We start from the raw sequence: 22,433 nt of genomic DNA, 5'->3' as shown, positions 1-22,433 counted from the left end.
ACTGATCTGTGGCCACAGTCCCCCACTCCTCCCCAGCCACACGTCCCGGAGGCTCGGTGCGTTTCTATGACTGGCTGACTCCCTCTATGACTGGCTGACTCCGGTAGGGCTTTTGAACTCTGAGACAGCAGCAGTGCCACTTATGGAGATTCCAGTCTGAGGGAGGAGATGGGAGGGGAGGCTCAGCGTCCGGCGGCTCAGCTCTCCCCTAGGATGTTGCTCCAGGTACCACGCTGTGATGGGGCATTCCTTGCCTTTAGCATCCCCAGCACTGCCCATAAATGCCAACAGTGCCCTCTAGCTCTGTGACAATATTGCATTTCCAAAATGATGCTAAAGCTGAAACTCCAGTACTTTGGCCACCTCATGCGAAGAGTTGACTCATTGGAAAAGACTCTGATGCTGGGAGGGATTGGGGGCAGGAGAAGCGGACGACAGAGGATGAGATGGCTGGATGGCATCACTGACTCGATGGACGTGAGTCTGGGTGAACTCCGGGAGTTGGTGATGGACCGGGAGGCCTGACATGCTGCGATTCACGGGGTCGCAAAGAGTCGGACACGACTGAGACTGAGCGACTGAACTGAACTGAACTGAAACACTCCCAAGGACAGGGGTGTGGTACCACCCCAACGGAGAGCTCTGGGTTCCTCCTTTTTGGTGCTGAGGATACGACTTACGCCCCCGCCAGCCTCTTCCTGACGTAGAAACACAGAGACACAGAAGCCAGTGGCATGTGTTGGTCATTATATTAATGCCCCCCACACCCAGTGAGGGGGAGGAGGGAGGGGCCGTGAAACAGGGGAGCCTGAGCAGAGTGGAAAGCGTGGACCACCTCCCCAGCTGGGGACACTGGGGAAAGTGTAACTTCACCTGTAGTGAAATATACTTGGAGAGGGAGGAAACTGTGGAGTAAATCCAGCCACTGGAAGCCTGGTTGGGGTAAAAGAAAAACATTTTGAGTGGGGAAGGTGGGCCCGGGAGGGTGGGCCCGGAGGCCCGCTGATGGAGTGAGCCTGGCATCCAGGGTCCATTCCATCAGCAGAGGCTGCAGAGCTGAGTGCCACAGGGAGTAGCCCTGTGGGGGCTGGTGGTGGTGCTGGTGGTGGAAGGAAGTCGGGATCCTGCAGTTCCTCTAACCCCACATGGTTATCTGCAGCCACTGTGAGGTGAGAAGAACATCAGAAGATGGGAGAGGTGGGGATGGGGCATGATGTCCATGGAGAGGGAAGGGTTAGCGGAGCCATGGGTGGGGGTGCCTGAGATCCCTTCCACGTACCTGGTTCAGGTCCAGGGAAATCTGGCCAGTGTTCTCAGGGTCCATGGTTAGAAAGTACGCTGTTTCAGGGAGGAGGCAAAGGGAGGATGGTTGGGAGGTAAGTCAGTGGTCACCCATTTTCAACTAGGGCAGAGGTCAGAAAGGGTATCCCTCTCTCCAGCTACATCCCCAGTCCAGTAGGGAGTTAATGATAAGGACTCCTTCCTAAAGCCTTGCTCTGAACCACGGCCAGTTCTGAGTGCTCTCTAGATACTATCTCATTTAACCTCTACCATGGTCCTATGTAGGCAGCACTATTATCTACACTTACAGGCACAGAGAGATACAGTGACTTGGTCAAGGCAACAGAGCCCGCAATGGTGGGGCTGAAATTTGAACCCAGATTGTCTGCGCCCTGTGGAGGGGAGGGTTCTGGAGCAGTGCTTCTCGCGCAGGTATGCAGGAGAAGGCCGGTGGGCCAATGGCCCGGGGTGGGGTGTGGGCAGGTGCCCGGCTGACTCACTGAACATGGCCTTCAGCCTCAGGAAACAGCTGATGAAGCTGTCAAACTCCATGATCAAGCTGTCATTCGCGTACCTGGCCACCAGCACCTGCGTGACCTTGTTGTTCAGCTTGATGCCTGGGAGAGGGAGGGGTGTGGAAGGAGAGAGTCCAGCCCTTTGGCCGCTGCCTCCCCCATCCCAGCCCCCAAACCCTGTCCCGCCCCTAGCCCACCTGCTTTCTCAACTGCCAAGCGCATCTCATAGGAATTCAAGGTGCCTGACTGGTCCTGGTCACACTCTCGGAAGATGTCCTGAAGGGACAGGCAGTTGTGGTAGGGCCATGTGCAGGGCACAATGCTTCACAAGGGGTGAAATGCTTCACAACCACCACCCAAACCCCCAGGAGCCCCCGTGCCCCGTCCCCCGCCGGCCTACACCTGAGCTCCCATATTCCTATCGCCTGGTGACTGCAGAGCTGGCTCCTGGCACCTTGCTCAGGGCTCTCTGCCTGTATCCTTTATGTTAGTTGATACCTAGATTCTGCTGGTTATTGAATTTTATTTTTATTTTCATTTTTTTTTAGCCACATTGCAGGGTAGGGATCTTAGTTTCTTGACCAGGGATCCAATCCACACCCCCCACATTGGAAGAAGTCCCAACCACTGAGACTGTCAGGAAAGTTCCAGGAACATTTTGACTATTTCATGTGGCAGCATGTCAACAACTCCGTCCCAGAGTGTGTTTGTGTGTGTGTGTGTGTGTGTGTACACGCGCATGTCTAGTCAGGGGCTCCTGTTACAGTGTCATCTTTGTTAGACCTCCTAGTCCTCATTCCTCACAAGGACCTCTCTCACCCCCATAAACTGCCCCCTCAATGCCCTTTACCGTCCATTTCTTGATTTTTCTCCACAGGACCTGAAACTCCCGAAGCCCCAGTTTGCCAGAGCCATCTTTCTGAGAGGAGAGGCAGTCAAGGATATCAGAGGAGAGGGTGGGGAGGACATTCCGGGGGCTAGGAAGCAGAGCGGCTCACTAAGGTGGGGACCAAGGTCAAAGGGCCCTGTAGGTAACTGTGGTGACGGCCAGAAGAACTGGTGTCTTTTGTCACCCCAGAGCCTAATCCCCATCCAGAAGGAGGGCATGGCTGGTCAGAGAGGTGGCCACCTTGGGGCCAGGCTCAGGGGTAGGGGCTGGGGCAGGATAGCACTGGGCAGGACGGCCCACTGGACGGGAAGATACATCCAAGAGGTTGACCATGCAGCGGCACACGTCCAGGCTGAAGCCCTTGGTTTTGAAGTTTTTGACTGTGAGGGAGGGAGGGGCAGAAAGAAGGGGAGGGGTGGCTGAGTGTTGCTGGGATGGGGAGGAGGGCAGGGGTGATTAAGGGTGATTAAGGGAAGGATTGTAGCGGGCGGAAGACTCACATCTGGAGACCACCTTGTTGAGCAGCTTCTGTAGCTCATACATGCCTATCTCCTTGCCCTAGGAAGGGGGACCGTAAACTCTCCGTCTGGCCCCTTCAGCCCCCAGTCACCTCCTTTCAGCACCCCAGACCTCTGCCTCTCACCTCTCCTCCGGCCACTATGTGAAACAAACGTACGAAGTCCTGGTCTATGTCGGTCTCAGAGATGCTCTCCTGGAGGGAAAGGGGTGGGAGAGGGACACGGTCCAGAGCGTTCCTTCACACCCCAACCCACACATACTGCCCCGAACCCCCAACCCCATGGCCTCCCCTCACCTCTTGGAGAAGCTCAGCGTAGTTGGCTTCATCCAGTTCCCTGGGCAGAAGTGGACGAAGGCGTGGAGTTAGCAGGGGTTCAGGGAAACAGGGACTCCAGGGGGAAGGGTGGAGAGGTCATGTGTATCTGAAGCAATAGGGAATGGGTGCCATGGGATTGGGGTTCCAATTCTGTCTCTGCTACTACCTTGGACTTCCCTGCCTCGTGCCTCAGTTTCCTTGACTGTAAATTAGGGACAGAGTGTCGGTGGGGGGGGGGAGGCTACCGGATGACTGATCCCTGAGCATGACATCCTACAGCTCGGGGTGGGGGGCAGGTGGCCTTGGAGTAGTGAGGTGGGGCCCCTCACCAGGACTCGCTGTGCTTCTCTGTGAAGACCCGCAGCAGGAAGTCGGCGTCCTTGTGCGGCTCGAAGGTGGAGGGGATGATGATGTATTCCCCTGGGGGCAGCTGGAACTGGCTGCTCACCTCCCGCGAGTTGGTGAAAATCTCCGAGAAACCCAGGTCTTGGTACTTGACGAAGAAGTCCTTTTTCAAGTGGACATCCTGGAGGTTCTGAAACTGTATGTGCCCTGCAGGTGGGTCCAGGGTCCTCGGGGAGAGGGCAGGGAGAGAGGGACCCCCACAGTGAGGCCCAGCTGGGCAAGGTTAGGGGGATGCTGTGGCTGGCAGGTAGCTTCCCTCCAGGGAAGGAAGTGGTTTCCTTCCCTGACTCCCACCCAGGGCCCAAGGGGGCTGGAACCCTGACCCAGTGGCCCCCAGACCCTTCACCGAATTCCACCCCTGGCCCATCTACACGCAGCCGGGAATGGGGTGGGTGTCTGCCGGACGTCAAGCCCCTCATCTTCGGTACCTCCTTTGGGATCTGGGAAGGGAAGAACGAGGAAGGTCAGATCCCCAGGATGGCTAAGGGGCTCAGGTCCATGGAAGTCAGGCTGTGTGTGTTGAGCAGGGGAGGGGCTGCTAATAAGGGCCCTGGGACACCAGTGTGGGGAGGCGCAAGGGATCTAAGAGCTGTTAAGTTCCAGCTTTAATAACCTTTCCTTTTGCTTTGGACAGCCAAGTATGGTTTATACCAAGTTTTGCGAAGAGGATATTTTATCACTTCAGGTTAAGGATGGAAAGGAAATCCCCCAGAGGTGGTGAACTAACTCACCCAGTCTCAACGCTGCTAAGCAGTTGGAGAACTGGGGAAAAACACGGGGAGAGCATTTTCCATGGAGTGCTCATTTTCCCCAGGAAGTTCATAGAAACCCAGGAATGAGAACGAAGGTGCTCATTAAAAAGTTGCTCTATAAAAGATGCTTTATAAAAAGGTGACTTAAACCAAGATAAATACATTGCTCTCCTGCAGAAATATAGGTTCCTGCAGAACCTTTAATATACTAATGGCCCAGGGGAGCTCTGGGTGGGTGTAGAGAAGGCAGCCTTTCCGGGAGGGGTCGCATTTAACCTTAGAAATGGCTTGGGGTGTGTCTGTTAACCTGAGGGACACACAGCCTAGGAGGAGGGCAGGGCTCAAGTCTGCTTTTGTTCATGCCTGAGCATACAGAAGGTGCTCCATGGATATTGTTGACTATGTAAGTGAAAGGACAAATGGGCGTTTCTAGGATTTTGCAAGGCACAGCTTGGGAAACACTTGTCAGGGGTTTTTCCTGGCCAGACTTCATGTTCTTGGTGGGGTGACTCTGTGGAGGCTTGGGAGCTGTGGGGAAATTTCTGAGTGTGTCGAAACCGGTACGAGTTTGGACATGACCTTGCCTCTGGCTCCCCGTCTCCTTCCTTTTTATTAAAGGCGTTACTATTTGAAAGGCCCTTGGAACAATGCCTGGCACAGAGGAAGTGCTCCTTAAATTTTTTTTTTTTTTCCTTTTCTTTTTTTTTCCTTTTTGTTTACACCTTGTGGCATGCGGGATCTTTGTTCCCAACTGGGAATAGAGCAGATGCCCCCTGCGCTAGACCACTAGGGAAGTCCCTCCTTAAGAGTTTTCAATTTAAAAAATTTGGAAAGAAAATTGTCAGCCCTGCCTTAAAAGCTCAACACACCACTCAAGAAAAAGCCAGGGCAGGGGGTTGGGCGGGTAGGGATAAACTGGGAGATTGGGATCGATATACACACAGTACTGTAAATACAATAGGTAACTAATAAGGACCTGGCTTCCCCAGGGCCTTATCAGTAAAGAACCTGCCGGTAATGCCAGAAAGGAGGCAGGAGTAACGGGTTGGATTCCTGGGTCAGGGAAGATTCCCTGGAGAAGGAAATGGCAACCCATGCCGGTACTCTTGCCTGGGAAATCACATGGACGGTCCACGGGGTCACTGAAGAGTCAGACACGACTTAGCAACTAAACACCACCACCAATAAGGATCTCCTGTTCAGCACAGGGAACTCTACTCAGTACTATGTAATGACCTATGTGGGAAGAGAGTAGGTATGTGTCTAAATACCACTGATCCACTTTTTTGTACACCTGAAACTAACACAACATTGTGGGGAGCGGAGAAGAAAGAGCGAGCTAGGGGTGTGGAGGTGGTTGAAGGGAGGGTGTCCTAGTCCTGGGGCTGTGGGGTGGGCAGTGGTCCAGGGGGTGAGGCCACTGCGGAGCAAGAGTGGCCAGGGGACCAGCTGGGCACCCACCGAATAGATGACGAAGCCAATGGTCTCCAGCTGGGCTCCGTGGGGCCTCGTCCGCCTCCAGTTCTTCTGCATCAGGGCCACCAGGCAGGTGCAGACGGCTTCATTGTCCTCTATGTCGTCATCCTTCTCGGGGAGACAGATCTTAAACTGGGGGTTGGTCCAGAATGTGTCTGTGGAGGAAGCAGGTCAGGATGGCCCTGCCCTTCCCAGGGTGGATGGGCTTCCAGGCCACACGCCCGCCTCCTCGCAGGGCCCAGTGGCATCTGATGGCCCTTGCCCCTGGGCCCCTGAGCCTGGTTGTGCAGTGAGTCAGTGGCCCATCACCCACTCCCTGCCCCGAGTTCCACCCCCCCACCCCACCCAGCCCACCCAGGTAGCTCCGGCAGCCCCCTGCGGTGCTGCCCCTCCGCCAGCTGCCCTCGTAGAAGGTGGTATGCCAACAGCTCTTGTAGTCCCCAGAGAGCGTGTCGGGTATCACGTTGCAGATTTCCAGGAGGGTGAAGTTGCCAAGGAAATCTTGGTAGGACATCCTGTGGTAGGGGGTGCGCAGAGCCATCAGTGGCACACCCACACCCACACCCACAGACCCCCCCAGAACCTCCCCGTCCAAAGCTCGGGTGCGATGGGCGGCAGGAGGATGAAGGGGGCGGGCATGGGACTGACCAGAACTCCCCGTCCTCCTTCCTGTGCAGCAGCTGCCTCTGGACATCTGGGGCCACCTCCTCCCACTCCTTGGCGCTGGAGCAGAGACAGGTGGGGGAGCAGAGCTTGTTCCTCCCCCGGGGCTCCCCTCACCCCTGAGCCACTTGAGAGTCCTGGTTAGATGGAGAATCTCTCAGTGGCTTGGCTTTGCTCCGTGGGGGTGGGGTCTGCGGTGTGCTCTGCCCCTACCCCCAGAGTGCTGGCGAGCCACCTACTTGTCACTCCAGGCTCCATTCCACTCAATCCGGCCCCAGGGATTCCGGACTCGGATCAGTGTTTCTGTCCTGCCTTGGTAGGAGACCTGGGTGGGTTGTGGGCAGAGGTCAGGAGCTTAGGGTCAAAGAAGTTCTCCTCGCGCCCCTCTGGGTGGGGTTGCAGGGGTCAGACTCACGTCCTGGAGGCCGGTCACTGAGTAAGCATGTCCTCTCACCAGCATACCCTGCGTCAAGGACTCCAGCTCATGTTCGTGGGTGACCTGCAGAACACAGAGGGTTTGAAAGGAACTCAGGAGCTGGTCAGGAAGACGGGGGTACCTGAAGACAGGTGACAACTCTCTGAACTCCCGGTTTTAAAACTTATTTTTATTGGAGAAGATTTGCTTTACAATAAATGTCGTGTTTGTTTCAGAGGTACGGTGAAGTGAATCGGTTAGACGTGTATATATTATCCCCTCTTTTTAGGACTTTCTTCTTATTTAGATCTGGGTTCACTTTTTTTTTTTTTTAATTCAACTTTGCCTTTTCAAATGCTTGCAGACTCACAAGCGATTTTAAGAAATGATACAGAGAGATCCTGTGTACAGGATCTACATCAGTAACATCTTCCAAAACTATAGCTCAGGGACTTCCCTGGTGGTCTGGTGGTTAAAAACCCACCTTCCACTGCCCGGGACCAGGGTTCAAACCCTGGTTGTGGAACTGAGACCCCACATACTGTGGGGCAACTAAGCCCCCACACCACAATGAAGACCCAGTGCTGTCCAAATAAAAATAAGTAATTAGTTTTTAAAAACTGCTAAAAAAAAAAAAAAAAGCTATAGCATGATATCAAGGTTTTTTGTTCTGTTTTATTTTTTTAGCTATGCCATACAGCATACAGGATCTTAGTTCCCCAGCAGGGATTGAACCTGTGTCCCCTGCAGTGGAAGCGTGGAAGTCCCTATAGCACAGTATAAAAACCAAAATGAATATGTTGACACAGTCTGTTGATCTAATGCAGCTGCCTCCACTTTTACTAGTATTCACTTGTGTATGCTTTATGCATTGTTATTATATGTATAGTGTTCTGTATCTACCACCATCATCACAATATGGAACATTTCCATCACTGCTAACATCCCATTGTTGCCCTGTTATAGCCAACAATCACCTCTTATGACTGTTTTCCCTAAACTCTGACAACTCCTAATCTGTTCTCCATTTTTCAAGAATTTGGTCATTTCAAGACCTTCCCTAAGTGGCTCCGTGGTAAAGAATCCATCTGCCAATGCAGGAGACAGGGTCCCATCCCCGTTCTGGGAAGATCCCAAATGCCTTGGGGGAACTAAACCCGCAGCCACAACTCTGAAGCCTGTGCTCTAGAGCTGCAGCTACTGAAGCCTGGGAGCCCTGTCTACAACAAGGAAAAGCCGCAGTGAGGACTAGTGAGTAGCCCCTGCTTGCTGCAACTAGAGAGTAACTTGCACAGCAATGGAGACCCAGCACAGCCAAAAAAAATAGATTAAAAAAATAATTTTGTCATTTCAACACTGTCATATAAGCAATCGTACAGTATGGAACCTTTGGGGATTGGCTTTTTTCATTCAGCAGAATTTCCTTGAGACTCATCCAAGTTATTGTGTGTGTCAACAGTTCATGTCTTTTTATTGCTGAGTAGCATGGAGAAGGCAATGGCACCCCACTCCAGTACTCTTACCTGGAAAATCCCATGGATGGAGGAGCCTGGTAGGCTGCAGTCCATGGGGTCGCTAAGAGTCGGACACGACTGAGAGACTTCACTTTCACTTTCATGCATTGGAGAAGGAAATGGCAACCCACTCCAGTGCTCTTGCCTGGAGAATCCCAGGGATGGGGGAGCCTGGTGGGCTGCTGTCTATGGGGTCGCACAGAGTCGGACACAACTGAAGTGACTTAGCAGCAGCATGCCCTAAATGCGTTCATTGCAGTCTGTTCAACTGTTCACCCGTTGAAAGACATCTAAGTCGTTTCCAGGTTCTGGTTATTACAAATAGACCTGCTTTAAACATTTGGGCACAGGCTTTTGTGTGGATCTAAGTTTTCATTTTTCCTGTGGTCATGTATGGATGTGAGAGTTGGACTGTAAAGAAGGCTGAGCACCGAAGAATTGATGCTTTGGAACTGTGATGTTGGAGAAGACTCTTGAGAGTCCCTTGGACTGCAAGGAGATCCCACCAGTCCATTCTGAAGGAGATCAGCCCTGGGATTTCTTTGGAAGGAATGATGCTAAAGCTGAAACTCCAGTACTTTGGCCACCTCATGTGAAGAGTTGACTCATTGGAAAAGACTCTGATGCTGGGAGGGATTGGGGGCAGGAGGAGAAGGGGACGACAGAGGATGAGATGGTTGGATGGCATCACTGACTTGATGGACGTGAGTCTGAGTGAACTCTGGGAGTTGGTGATGGACTGGGAGGCCTGACATGCTGCGATTCATGGGGTCGCTCACGACTGAGCGACTGAACTGACTGACCTAAGTTTTCATTTCTCTGGGATAAATGCCCAAGAATGCAACTGCTGGGTCTTACAGTGACACTCTTGTGCTCAGTCACTCAGTCATGTCTGACTCTTTGTGACACTTTGGACTGTAGCCTGCCAGGCTCCTCTGTCCATGGGGTTTTCCCGGCAAGGATACTGGAATGGGTTGTCATTTCCTCCTCCAGGGATCTTCCCCACCCAGGGATTGAACTGAGTCTTTTGCGTCTCTTGCCTTGCAGGCAAATTCTTTACGGCTGAGCCATCAGGGAAGCCTCACAGTGGCACTCTGGGTTTATTTATTTGAACAAATATGTGTTGGGAATCTACTGTATGCCAAGCACCACCTGAAGTCCCAGGATCAGCAGTCAAAGAGACAAATAAGGTCACTGCCTTCATGGAAGGGATTCCCTGGTGGCTCAGATGGGAAAGAATCTCCCGGCAGGGCAGAAGACCTGGGTTTGATCCCCCACTCCAGTATCCACTCCAGTGTTCGTGTCTGGGAAATCCCATGGACAGAGGAGCCTGGCGGGCTACAGTGCATGGGGTCGCAAAGAGTTGGACATGCCTTCGTGGAATATGGAAACTGTCTGGAGAAGTTTGGTCATGAATATACACATTAACAAGTATGACAGTTTCTGACTGTGATAAATGTTGGGGAAAAAAAATCAAAACAAAGTGGAGAGGAAAACAGGAGTAGGAACAGCTAAGGCAGGGAAGACTAGCCTGAGGGAGGGGCACTGGAGTGGAAATGTGAATGAGAAGGGGCTAGTTATGCAGGTATCTGGAGAAAGAACTTTCTAGGTGAAAGCAACACCAGGTGCAAATGCCCCGAAGCGAGACCAAGCGTGGTTTACCTCAATGGAGCAGCCCATGAGGGAAGATCGCTCCACGGCCTTCCTAAGAATTCTCTGCAGGTTCCTAGGGGGATTCTGGAGTTGGAAGCTCTGCGTCACGCCCCCTGTGAAGTCCTCAAAGCCCTCCACCGTATTGCCCCCCGACAGAGCTTCATACGATCCGTTCAGCCTGTGGGCACAGATAAGGCACTGTCTGGGCTCTGTCTGGGAGGCGGCTGGTTGTAAGCTTGGACCTCAGACGGGGCGGGGAGGGAAGTGAGGGATGCCCCACGGTCCCCCTGCCTCTTCCCCTGATTCCAGATGCTTCCGTCACTGCCAACGGTCAGGGCAGGCTTGGAGGCCAGGCCAGGCCAGTCCCTTGGCTAGGTACTCACTTGGCGTATGCCTTCTCCAGCAGGGCGCTCCAGAACTCAGTGCGCTCCGCTGAGTGCACAAACACCAGCTTGCCATTCTTTGTGGGCAGCCGGTCATCCACCACAACGTCCATCCACTCCCCAAACTGCCAGATCTGGGGGTAGCAAGGTGGGTGTCAGCGGGGTGTGGGCGTCTGTCTGCCCCAGGCCCCCTTCCAAATGTGAGCGCGCGTGCACACACACACACACACACACACACTCCCCTCTCCTTGCAGGAGGACTGCTACCCAAGTGCCCCCTGGTGGCCAATTCAATGACACACCAGTGACAGAGAGCCCACCCACCTCCAGAAAAGCTTGAAAGATCTGACAGGCCCTCCAGCCTCTAGTCAGGTTCTGCCGTGGCCTAGATCCACCCGCCTTTGGACCTTGGCTGGTCTTTTATTTCTGAGGTCTTGTGATTCAGAAAAACTCTCGTGACTTTCAGAAATATTTTTATGACCCGAGGAATTTGTCCACATGTTGCATAATTTAAAGAGCAGTTTACAAAAATTATGCGAAACTCCCATGTCATAGATGTTGACAAACACACGCATATGCATGCGTATATTGATACATATATGTGTGTTTCTACTGAGAGAAGGAGAGACACGACACAGCGAGAAGCAGGAGAAAGAGATAGAGGAGGAGAATCACAAACCAATACAACTATTTTCTTTTGGGGCTTTAAAAGCTTAGCTTACACAATTTCTTTAGTGAGAGGATATTTCTCTAATAATTAGGCAAAAATCTACCCTAATAGATATCATTTTTTTTTCCAAAAGGAAAGGGGAAAGGTAAGCTTCAAAGCATGTACTAATTGTCTCTCACACAGCCTCCGCACACACATGCACACGCCTCAAACACAAATCAACTCTGGCTTTCAAACCGTCCTTCACCTGAAAATGGAAGATGCCAGCATAGTTCTTCTTGAAGCTCTGCCCCTTGGGCACCACACGGGACAGCAGTTTGGGGTACGCGGTGAGAGAGCCAATGGCGGCCAGCAGCCAGCAGTCTCCTGGAAAGACAGCAGGACTGCGCATTCCCCTGTGTGTGCCCCAGAGTCCAAGCCGAGGATGGGAACCGGTGGTGAGAGCCCACGTGAGAGCGGCTCTCCTTCACCTAATACCTTAGACTGAGGAAGTCGGAGTACCTGCAGGGACTTTAAAATGTGTCCACAAGTCCTTCTACAACCCTCCCCGCAAGAGCAGAAGGCTGGTTCCCCTTTCCTTCCATGGGATTTGGATTGCATGCATGCATGCTTTTTTTTTTTTTCCTGGCCGAGTGGCACGTGAGATCTTAGTTTCTGGACCAGGGATCGAACCCATGCCCCTCTACAGGAGAATCACAGAGTCTTAACCACTGGACCACCAGGGAAGTCCCTGCAGGTTCGTTTGCTTTTAACAGCAGAACCTGGGGAGGTCACCGCCTGTTTCTCCTGAGACCAGCTGGTGAAGTCAGTCTAACCTCCTCCTTGTTCTGTCTCAGGCCACTCACTCTGGGGGATGCCAGCTACCATGTGGGGACGCTCGAGTGTCCTACAGAGAAGCTACATGGCAAGGACCCAAGGCCTTCTGCCACATGAGCGTGCCATCTTGGAAGGGGACCCTCCAGCTCCCGTGAAACCTCGTGAGAGACCCTGAGCCAGACCCACCCAGCTCTATTGCTTCCTAATTCCTGCCCCGGAGAAACTGTGAGATGATAGATGTTTGTTGTTGCTTTAAGTCACTGAGTCTTGGAGCAATTAATAACTAATATGTTGCTGTTCAGTCGCTAAGTCATGTTGGACTCTGTGACCCCATGGTCTGTAGCCTACCAGGCTCCTCTGTCCATGGGATTTCCCAGGCAATAAAACTGGAGTGGGTTGCCATTTCCTTCTCCAGGGGATTTTTCCCAACCTGGGATTGAACTTGGGTCTTCTGCAGGCAGGTTCTTTACTGCTGAGCCACCTGGAAAGCCCGATAACTAATATAGCACCCTGCTTATTCCCAGACCCAGATGGCAGCAGGTAGGGGTGGCATCTGGCTTAGGGGAGAAGCAGGGAAACAGAAGAGCTGTCTGAGCCTTGGAGTCCCAGTTCCCCAGCCCCAGAAGACACCCCAGGCTTTCCCGCTCCCCACTCACCGAGCACGCCCTGGCAGATGTCGGTCGGGCTGACCCCATTCACGATGAATTGAGGATTGCTTGTGATTTGCTGCAGAGAAGGGAGAAAGGTTTCAGAGAGCCCAAGCCATCCCCTCTTAACCTCCCTCCTACCTCCTCGGGGAATACTGCCTGCCTCTTGGATTCTAGGGGAAACGTAGATGGGGGAGATGGGGTGGAGGGGGGAAGCTGGCATAGGTGTAAGCTGTGACAGCAAAAGTCAGTGAGTGACCTTCCCAGGGTCATCCGAGAGATTTTACTTAAGCACTTCCAGAACTGTCCTTAACCCGAATGGAGGTGGAATCCAGGGCAGAGCCAAGAGAGGGCGGTGAGGGATTGGAAATCATGCAAGTGGCTGCGGCATCACTACATGTCCCATCCCCCAGGAGTCCATGTCTCCCCTCCCGGTGCCCACACTGGGCCGCTGCCAGCTGATGTTCTGCACGTGTTTGGAGTTGGGTGCCAGTTCCTTGAAGCCTAGTGAAGTGGGTTCTGCAGGGAAAAAGGGGTCCTCGAACAGCTCTCCCCTCCGTAGGCAGAGTGCTCGCAGTTCCTCAAAGCTCTGGTTGTTGTAGTTCTGGGCGTTGTGGTGCTGGCCCATGCCCTTGGCCTTGAGTCGGTTCTGGCTTATGCGGGCCGCAATCCCTCTGTCAAAAACGGTCTCTGCTTAACAATCAAAGGACAAATAACCGATTAAAAATGGACAAAGGAGTCCAGTGCTCCCATCTGCTCCGGCCCAGTTGCCTGCCGCGGATCCGGCGCCACCGTGCCCAGGTGCCCTGTGCGCAACAAGGAGGTGTACTTTGCTGAACGGGTGACATCCCTGGGGAAGGACTGGCACTGGCCTTGCCTGAAGCGTGAGAGATGTGGGAAGATGCTACCTCGGGGCGGGGATCAGGTGGAGCATGAAGGCAGGCCCTGCTACGCGGCCATGCTCAGACCCAAAGGTTTTGGGCATGGTGGAGCCGAGGGCCACACTTTCAAGTAAACCCAGGTTTTGGAGACCCCTCTCTCCAGCTGCCTGCCAGGCCGCTGCCCTCCAGACCGACAGCAAGCCTTCCCCACAGGTGGAGACCCCCATGCCCTCAATAAACCTTGGGAGAAAAAAAAATGGACAAAGGATCTGAATCGGAGTCTCTCTGAAGAAGATATACAAATGACCAATAATCACATGAAAAATGCTCGGTATCATTCACCAGACAAATGCAAGTCAAGGTCAGTTCACACCCACTGAAAGTTAAGTGTTAGTCGCTCAGTCATGTCTGACTCTTTGCAACCCCATGGACTATAACCTGCCAGGCTCCTCTGTCCATGGAATTCTATAGGCAAAAATACTGGAGTGGGTTCCCATTCCCTTCTCCAGGGGATTTTTCCTACCCTGGGATCGAACCCGGGTTTCCCACATTGCAGGCGGATTCTTTACCATCTCAGCTATCAGGGAAGCCTGCTAGGACAGCTCTCATCCAAAAGATTGGTAACGAGACGTGTTGGTGAGGATGCTAGGAGAGCTCTCTTCCAAAAGATTGGTAACGAGACATGTTGGTGAGGATGTGGGGGAATTGGCCTTCTCAGACTCTCCTGGGGGGGATGTGAAAGGGTGCAGCCACTTTGGAAAATAGTCTGGCAGCTCCTCAGTTAAACGCAGAATTACCACATGATCCAGAAATTTCGCCTCTAGGTATATATACCCAAGAGAGATGAAAGTATGTTAACACGTCCAGGACTTCCCTGGTGGTCCGGTGGTTGAGAATCACCTGCCAACGCAGAGGACACGAGTTCAATCCCTGGTTCTGGAAGACTCCACGTGAGTCGGGGCAACTAAGCCTGTGCCGCACGGCTAGCGAGCCCGCGCTCCGCAACGAGAGAATCCACTGCGGTGAGAAGCCTGTGCGCTGAAACTAGAGACCTGCCCCACTCATCACAACTGGGAAAGCCTGCGTGCAGCAACACTCAGCGCAGCCAAAAATAAATAAGTAAATAAAATTTAAAAACATCTGTCCATACAAAAACCTGTACACAAATGTTAATAGAAGCAGGATTAGTCACAATAGCCGAAACGTGAGGGGAAAAACCCAAATGTCCATCAGCTGATGAATGGACAAGCAAAATGAGGAATACATGGACAATGAAAAGAAATGAAGCACTGAGATGAACCTTAAAAACACTTGGCTAAGTGAAGAGAGCGGTCACAAAGGACTACATATGATATGATTCCAATTATGCAAAGTGCTCCAAATGGGCCAATTCATATAGAGACAGGAAATATAATCATGGTTGCCTGGGGCTTAGGGGGTTGCGGGGTTGGAAATTGATGGCTACAGGGTATGGGATTTCTTTAGGGGGAGAATGAGAAGGTTCTGAAATTGATTGTGGCGATGGTTGCAAAACTCTGTGAATGTACTGAAAGCCACCAACTCCTACACTTTAAATGGGTGAATTATACGGTGTGTGAATCACAGTTCAGTAGAGCTGTTTTTTTTTTTTAAATGATCTCTAGACCGTGCAAACAGACACTGCCTTTTGGGGAGAGGGGAAATAATGGAGAGTCAAGGGGAGGAGGGCAGAAGGAAAGGAGCGTCTCAGGGGCGAGAGTCAGTCAGGGAATGGCCCCACGGCTGAGTCTCTGAGAGGAAAAGTCAGGCCGGCTGACAGACCCTGGGTCAGCAGCAGTGGGGGGACCCAGGATCCGTCCTCTTGCACTGGGACTGCAGGCTCTTACCCGCTTCCTGAGGCTTCCCTAACTGTGGACTGACTCCCTTCTGCCACCAACAGTGAACCCCAGGGCAGAGCACGGAGGAGGGGCAAGAGGAGCTGAGACCACAGCGCGAGACCCACTCTGAATCTGCAGTCCTACCCCCCGCCCCCTGGGCGCCCAGGGACGGTCCCCCCATCTCCCCATATTCTCAGTTGTTTCTGAAATAAGGAAGCACTTAGCGGGGAGGCTGGAAGGATGTGGTCTAAGTTAAACAGAGCCCAGTGGGGCCTGGGGTGAGGGAGGAACCCAGAGTGAGGAAAAGAAGGGGGCAGCTGCAGACAGGGGTGGGGGTCCTGAGCTGTCTAGAGGGGAGACCGGATTGGGCCCCGGAAGGGCTGCTGTTCTCCTCAGAGGCAGGAGCCGGGGGCTCAGCTGTGCTTCCTCCCTCGAGCTGGTCAAGAAGAGTTAGAGCAGCTGAGCTGACGGGCCTGAGCGCCTGCTCTGCAGGACACACCAGGCCCAAGAGAGGGCTGTGCATTACCCACAGTTACCAGAACAGGAAGCCGCAGCGCCAAGGTTGGGGGTTGGTGCAAGGTCACAGAGTCAGGGTTGAGGTGGATTCAGTCTGACCGCAGAGACCAGGCTAGGCTCGTGACCTTCGCACCACACTGCCCTGGAGGGAGGCATGTATCCCCGGCCGGAAGGCCTGGGGACCCAGCACCACCTCCCCATCCTCGTCAGCTACGGAGGTCACAGGCCATTTGTGGCTGAACTTACCTGATGCCCCCTAACTCACCACCCCAAGCAAGCAAACCCATTCTTTAGTCCCTCATCAGTGTCTCCTGGGACTTCCCTGGGTCCAGGAATGACCCCTGTTCTCTCCACTTATTAGCCTGACAAACCCACCCAGGCTGCCCCCGACCAGCCCAGCACCTTGGAGCACAGGCTGCCTCGGTGCCTCTGCTTGGAATCATTCCTGCCCCCATGCTCACATCTGTCCACTGGGAAAAGTCCTGGCTCAATGCCACCCACTCAGTGAGGCCACTCCCAGACAGGCCTGTGCAAAGTTGGGATTGCCCTGGTGTCCGACACCAAGGTTCGGGGGGTTTCTGGTTGTGGAAAACCAGAGTGGGGGGCAGGGGAGAGAGTAGGTGGGTGGGGTGAGAATCTGGGACTTATTCCCTTCACCCCATTCCCCTCCAGCCCTTTCTCTTCCAACCTAAGCCCTCTGGGCTTCTCTTAGGGATGATCGGGAAGCTCCCTCTCCTTCCCTCTGACTAGGGGAAAGCGAAGAAAGGGGTGTGTGTGTGTGTGTGCGCATCTGTGGAGTAGTGTGTGTGTGTGGAAAATGTACGTTTGTGTTTATGCGGTGTGTCTGTGTACGTGGAGCATGCGTGTATCTGTGGAGTACATGTGTGTGTGTCTGTCTGTCTGTCTCCATGGAGAATGTATGTGTGTATGTCTATGTCAAGTGTGTGTGTGTCTATGCAGTGTCTGTGTGTCTGTGTTGTGTGTGTGTCTCTGTGTGTAAAGAGTCATGTGTGTATCTGTGGAGTATATGTGTAGGAGGAGGATGTGTTTTTTCTTTTGCCCAGAGATGAAGAGGGTCCTGAGAGGAAGGACGAACCCAGAATTCGAGCTCGTTTCACCGCCAGGCCGGTCCTCACCGTGTTGCTGTCGCTGGCAGGAGAGGCTGTCCCTGACTTGGGTGGGTGGAACCCAGGGCCCCCAGAGAAGGTAACTCAGCTCTTCTCCCCGGGGGCGTGGTCAGGAGATGCTTCGGCTGCCTTAACTGGGGAGCAGGGGCAGGGGCTGCTGGCGTCCAGTGGGTAAAGGCCAGGGATGCTGCCACATGCCACGGTGCACAGGACAGGTCTTACGACAAAACATTATCCTGTCCCCAAACGTCAGGAGGGTGGAGGGTGAGAAAGCTGGGTTAAGTGAGAGGCCTAAAGCCCCACGTAGTGAGGGAAGCCTCTGCGCCCTTCCTCCAACGGGGCTGCCCCGAGGCCTCTGCCCGGCTGCCCCCAAAGTGGTGGCAAGTGGGTGCCCCAAAGTGGATGTGCTGAGCTTTTGGGATGGGGGGGTTCTGGGAGGACCACAGAAGGTGCTGGTGTCCCAGAAAACTGGAGAACATCAGAGAAGAGACCAAGGTGAAGAATCTCCTTAATCTCCCTGGAGCTTTCCCTCCGGCTCATCACCTAGCCGGGAGGTCATGGCTCATTGTCCTGGTCTGCGTTCCTGACGCAGCAGCTGGGCTGGCAGGGAGGATTCACACACACGCACACACACACACACGCGCGCGCGCACACACACACACACACACCCACACTCCACCACAGTTATCCCCCAAATGTCTCAGGCCCAGGCATGGGCAAGCTCAGACAGACAGACGAGGCTGGCTGGGGGAAGGCGAGGCAGATGGCCAGAGCAATATGTGAAAGCAAGGCATGAAGAGATAGGATGATTTTTATCCTGGGTGCTTGTCTTGTTTCTCCCATCAGTCTGGGGACTTGTAGATTTAGGAGCTAGGTCATGTCCAGGCTCCTCTGACCTTCACTATCTCCCCGAGTTTGCTCAGATTCATGTCCATTGAGTCAGCGATGCGGTCTAACCATCTTATCCTTTGCGACCCCCTTCTCCCTTTGCCTTCAATTTCGGGAAGGGACCCCGATGTTGGGAAAGACTGAAGATTTAGGGACACCACCTTAATTCTCAGAGCAGAGAGTAAATTAAGTAAATGAAGATGTTGTCTAGACTGGGCTTGGCCTACACTTCCCAAGAAGCCTGGAGACTGGGTCTAGGGTGCCTTTTATTTCCCTAATGGCCACAGCCAAGGGGGCTCTCCTCACACAAACCCGTTCCCCAGGCAGCTATGACAGTAGTGTGGCTGGTCCCTCTCTTCTCCCCAACTCGGCGGAGACAAGGAAGTTGTTCTCCTGAGGGTCTGACCATCCGTGGCCTGTTCTTTCCCAGACTGGCTGAGGAAGAGGCCCAACTCCTGAGCCTCGGGAGCATCCAGTCTGATGGAGTAGTCACCCCCAAGGACACACAGCCCCTTCCTGGGGCAGGGGAGGCCCTCGTCTGCCAGGTACACGAGTGGGACAAACCCCATCAGAGCCTACCTGGAGAGTACAGCATGCTGGTAGCTTGCATGGCGCTTGACAGTTGAAGGTTCTGGGGGTGGGGGGTTTGTAGAGGACTCCTCCCCCGCAGAACTCTCCCAGAATCCCCTGGGATTCCTAAGTCAGTGGCACATTTTTAACAGCTGCCTCCTTCCCACTTGTCCCCCACAGGCTGGTGCTGGTACTAATGGCCCCTTTCTATCTGCCTGGTCCCCACCCACCAGTCCAAGGGCCATCTCCCTGCGGGGAAAGGAGACCCAGCACTCCCACCCTGGGGGCCACCACCAGGCTGGCTGTCCTCACTGCATCATCTCAGGATAAGTCTGAGTCCCTCTTTTTCCGTCCAAGACTGCCAGGTAGGGGCTGTCCCTGACACCCCAACCGGATGTCTTTTATCTTGAAAGCCTCCTTGATTCCAGAAGCCACTGACACGGCATTCACCCTGTGCATCTGACTTCATATGGCCTTCACTGTGCCTCTCTCCTGTTCTTATAAAGACACCAGTTGTACTGAATTAGGGATCCATCCTTTTCCAGCACGACCCCATCTTATCTAATTGTTTCTGCAATGACCCTATTTCCACATAAAGCCACATACTGAGGTATTGGGGATTAGGACTTCCATATATCTTTTGGGGGGATGACATTCAATCCGTAACATTCTTCTTGGCATGGTTAGGCCACTGGCATGCCTCCGAGCAGGTGAGGGGGTGTTCCTGGCTTAACTCCATGACCCCTGGGGAAAGAGTCTGGTACCACGTCAGTCATTTTGGCCTATTTTGGGGTCCTTGACTAATTACTCTCCTTTCCATGTCAGTTTTCTCAGTTGAACTGTAAAAAGTTTGAATGAAGCAAGATATCCTGTCTTTAAGCTCCCATAGCATCCTAAGGTTTTTTTCATCCTGCCTTAGCTCCACTGTGTCCAGGTTGTGTTAGCTGGGGCAAGGGACATCCTGGCCATGGGCCTCACGCTTCTCGTCTATCAATTGGAATAGGGCTCCTCTGAGGACTCAATGACAGGTCCATCTCATTTCACTGAAGTTTGAAGATATTACATTTTTTACAAATTGAAAATTTGTGGCAACCTTGCTTTGGTCAAGCAAGTCTACCAGGGCCATTTTTCCAACAGCATTTACTCCTTTGGTGACTCTGTCATATTTTGGTATTTTGAACTTTCCACTAGCAAAAACATTACGACTTGTTGAAGGCTCACATGATGCCTAACATTTTTTAGCAAAAAAGTATTTTTAAATTAAGGTATGTAGATTTATTATTTTTTTTTTTAGAAATAGTGCTATTGCACACTTAATAGACTACAATGTAAACGTAAGTTTTCTGTGCACTCAGTTCAGTCGCTCAGTCACAGCCGACTCTTTGCGACCCCCTGGACTGCAGCACGCCAGGCTTCCCTGTGCATCATCAACTCCTGGACCTTGCTCAAACTCAAGTCCATTGCGTCGGTGATGCCATCCAACCATCTCATCCTCTGTCATCCCCTTCTCCTCCTACCTTCAGTCTTTTGCAGCATCAGGGTCTTTTCCAATGAGTCAGTTCTTCGCATCAGGTGGCCAAAGTATTGGAGTTTCAGCATCAGTCCTTCCAATGAATATTCAAGCCTTATTTCCTTTAGGGTTGACTGGTTTGATCTCCTTGCAGTCCAAAGGACTCTGAAGAGTCTTCTCCAGCACCACAGTTCAAAAGCATCAGTTCTTCAGGGCTCAGCTTTCTTTATGGTCCAGCTCTCACATCTGTACATGACAACTGGAAAAATCATAGCTTTGACTAGATGGACCTTTGTTGGCAAAGTAATGTCTGCTTTTTAATATGCTGTCTAGATTGGTCATAGCTTTTCTTCCAAGGAGCTAGTGTCTTTTAATTTCATGGCTGCAGTGATTTTGGAGCCCAAGAAAAGAAAGTCTGTCACTGTTTCTGTTGTTTCCCCATCTATTTGCCATGAAGTGATGGGACTGGATGCCATGATCTCAGTTTTTTGAATGTTGAGTTTTAAGCCAGCTTTTTCACTCTCCTCTTTCACTTTCATCAAGAGGCTCTTCAGTTCCTCTTCGCTTTCTGGCACAAGGGTGGTGTCATCTGTGTATCTGAGGTTATTGATATTTCTCACGGCAATCTTGATTCCAGCTTGGGCTTCATCCAGCCCTGGAATTTCTCATGATGCACTCTGCATATAAGTTAAATAAGCAGGGTGACAATATATAGCCTGTGCACTGGGAACCCAAATTTGTGACTTGATTTACTGTGATATTTGCTTTATTGTGGTGGCCTGGAACGGAACCCAGTTATCTCTGTGGTCACTCATAGAAAGTGCTAGAACAGTGCTAGACCTAGTGAGTGCTCCCATCTCTGTCTTGTCCTCTGGGTTGTGGATGCCTAGGAGGCAGCTTTGCCCCTCACTGTGTCACCGGTGCATAGTAGGTCCTCAGGATGGTGTGATGGAAGAATCAAGGGTGAGACGCCCTTTGCAGCCTCAGGGGACCACTGGAAACTGTGCCCCTGCTGGAAACTCAGCCAATTTCTGCTCATCCAGCAGCTGGCTGGTTGGTTTCCCCAAACCCTTGGCCCAGCAGCAGCTCCAGCCTCAGGACTTTGGGATACCCCTGGGGTATACATTTCCCAGGTTTGCAGGTCTGACAGTCAGGACACACAGGAAGTCTTTATCAGGCTTTCCACTGTCTGCTGTCCTCGCTGTTGGCCATTTCTTAGTGACAGTCTGCAGGTCCTTGGGGTACTCATTTCTTCCTCCTTCTCCGCCTCCTCTGAGGTCTCCTCTCCCCTCTGGGAGTTCTTTGACTTGCTTTCTTGCTTTCTGGGTCCTGCTGGTGGGCAGTGGGTGGCAGGTGTGTAGGAGGATGCTTCAGGGCCTTAGGGGTCACTGGTCATGCTCCCTGAGTTTACTGATGAGGAAACAGATTCAAAGAGGAGAGGCAGGTCCCCTGGGGACACACAGCGAGTGAGTGACAGAACCAGGACTGGAGTCCAGGTCCTCTGGCTCCTGTTGTATACGCTGTGCCCATTGTGGGCCTCTGGAGGGGGTGTGGAGCAGAATGCTCATGGGAACTTTGCTAGAGAAGGTGAATTTGAGTTGGATCTCAAATTCACCTCTAAGGTGAATGAATGAATGATTCACCCTCTGAGGATGGATCAGCTTTGAACTGGAGGGTCTGTTGGGGGCACTACTGGGGAAGGGATGGATGGGCTGGGGCCCAGTTCACTGAGATGCTCAGGAGAACATTTCCAAGATCTCTCCCAGGTTGGTATCCTTGGGCAAACCCCACACCCTATCTGCGCCTGCGTCCTTCCCTATAAAACAAGGAAAACCACACCTGCTTTGTAGGTCCTATTAATGAGCATAGTATTAATTACAGTTGACATTTATGGGGTGTTTACCTTGTGCCAGACACTGGGCCAAGTGGGCACCTGACATATATTATCTCATACAACTCTCACAGCAAACCCACGGCTGACCTCACAGCAAGCTCTGAATAAATACTTTAAGGAGCATAGAACTCAGTTTAATTTCAGGCACATTAACCACCACTTGGTAAATGGCATCAACAATGACAAGTAAGAATGACAGTATCTGGTCCCTTCCCGTGGCCCTATTTTCTTACTTTTCCTCCACCAGAGCAGCCCGCTAAGAATCTCTGTTTGAAAGC

At 52.5% G+C, this 22,433-nt stretch overlaps 1 protein-coding gene and 1 pseudogene across 1 annotated transcript; one reads left to right on the top strand and one right to left on the bottom strand.

Moving 5' to 3' along the window:
* Positions 1-730: 730 nt before the first annotated feature.
* CAPN11 (calpain 11) lies at positions 731-13,607 on the bottom strand (the record flags this gene model as incomplete). Its single annotated transcript, XM_086370553.1, has 20 exons — positions 731-1,162; positions 1,280-1,338; positions 1,782-1,898; positions 1,994-2,072; positions 2,647-2,715; positions 3,001-3,065; positions 3,186-3,243; positions 3,329-3,397; positions 3,500-3,539; positions 3,850-4,061; positions 6,124-6,308; positions 6,508-6,668; positions 6,802-6,876; positions 7,056-7,141; positions 7,232-7,315; positions 10,408-10,576; positions 10,782-10,915; positions 11,698-11,816; positions 12,923-12,992; positions 13,356-13,607. Coding segments are annotated over 20 exons (2,130 nt in total), but the record flags the coding sequence as incomplete, so codon positions are not given.
* A 36-nt stretch (positions 13,608-13,643) lies between these two features.
* Positions 13,644-14,007, top strand: LOC147346865 (cysteine-rich protein 1 pseudogene; annotated as a pseudogene).
* The last annotated feature ends 8,426 nt before the right edge of the window (positions 14,008-22,433 follow it).

The sequence above is a fragment of the Bos grunniens genome, chromosome 23 (genome assembly GCF_055505025.1).
Source record: "Bos grunniens cultivar Pamir isolate PY7600 chromosome 23, Bosgru_T2T1.0, whole genome shotgun sequence".
Taxonomy (NCBI): domain Eukaryota; kingdom Metazoa; phylum Chordata; class Mammalia; order Artiodactyla; family Bovidae; genus Bos; species Bos grunniens.
Note: the sequence above shows the minus strand (reverse complement) of the source record. Positions and strands in the feature narration are given on the sequence as shown.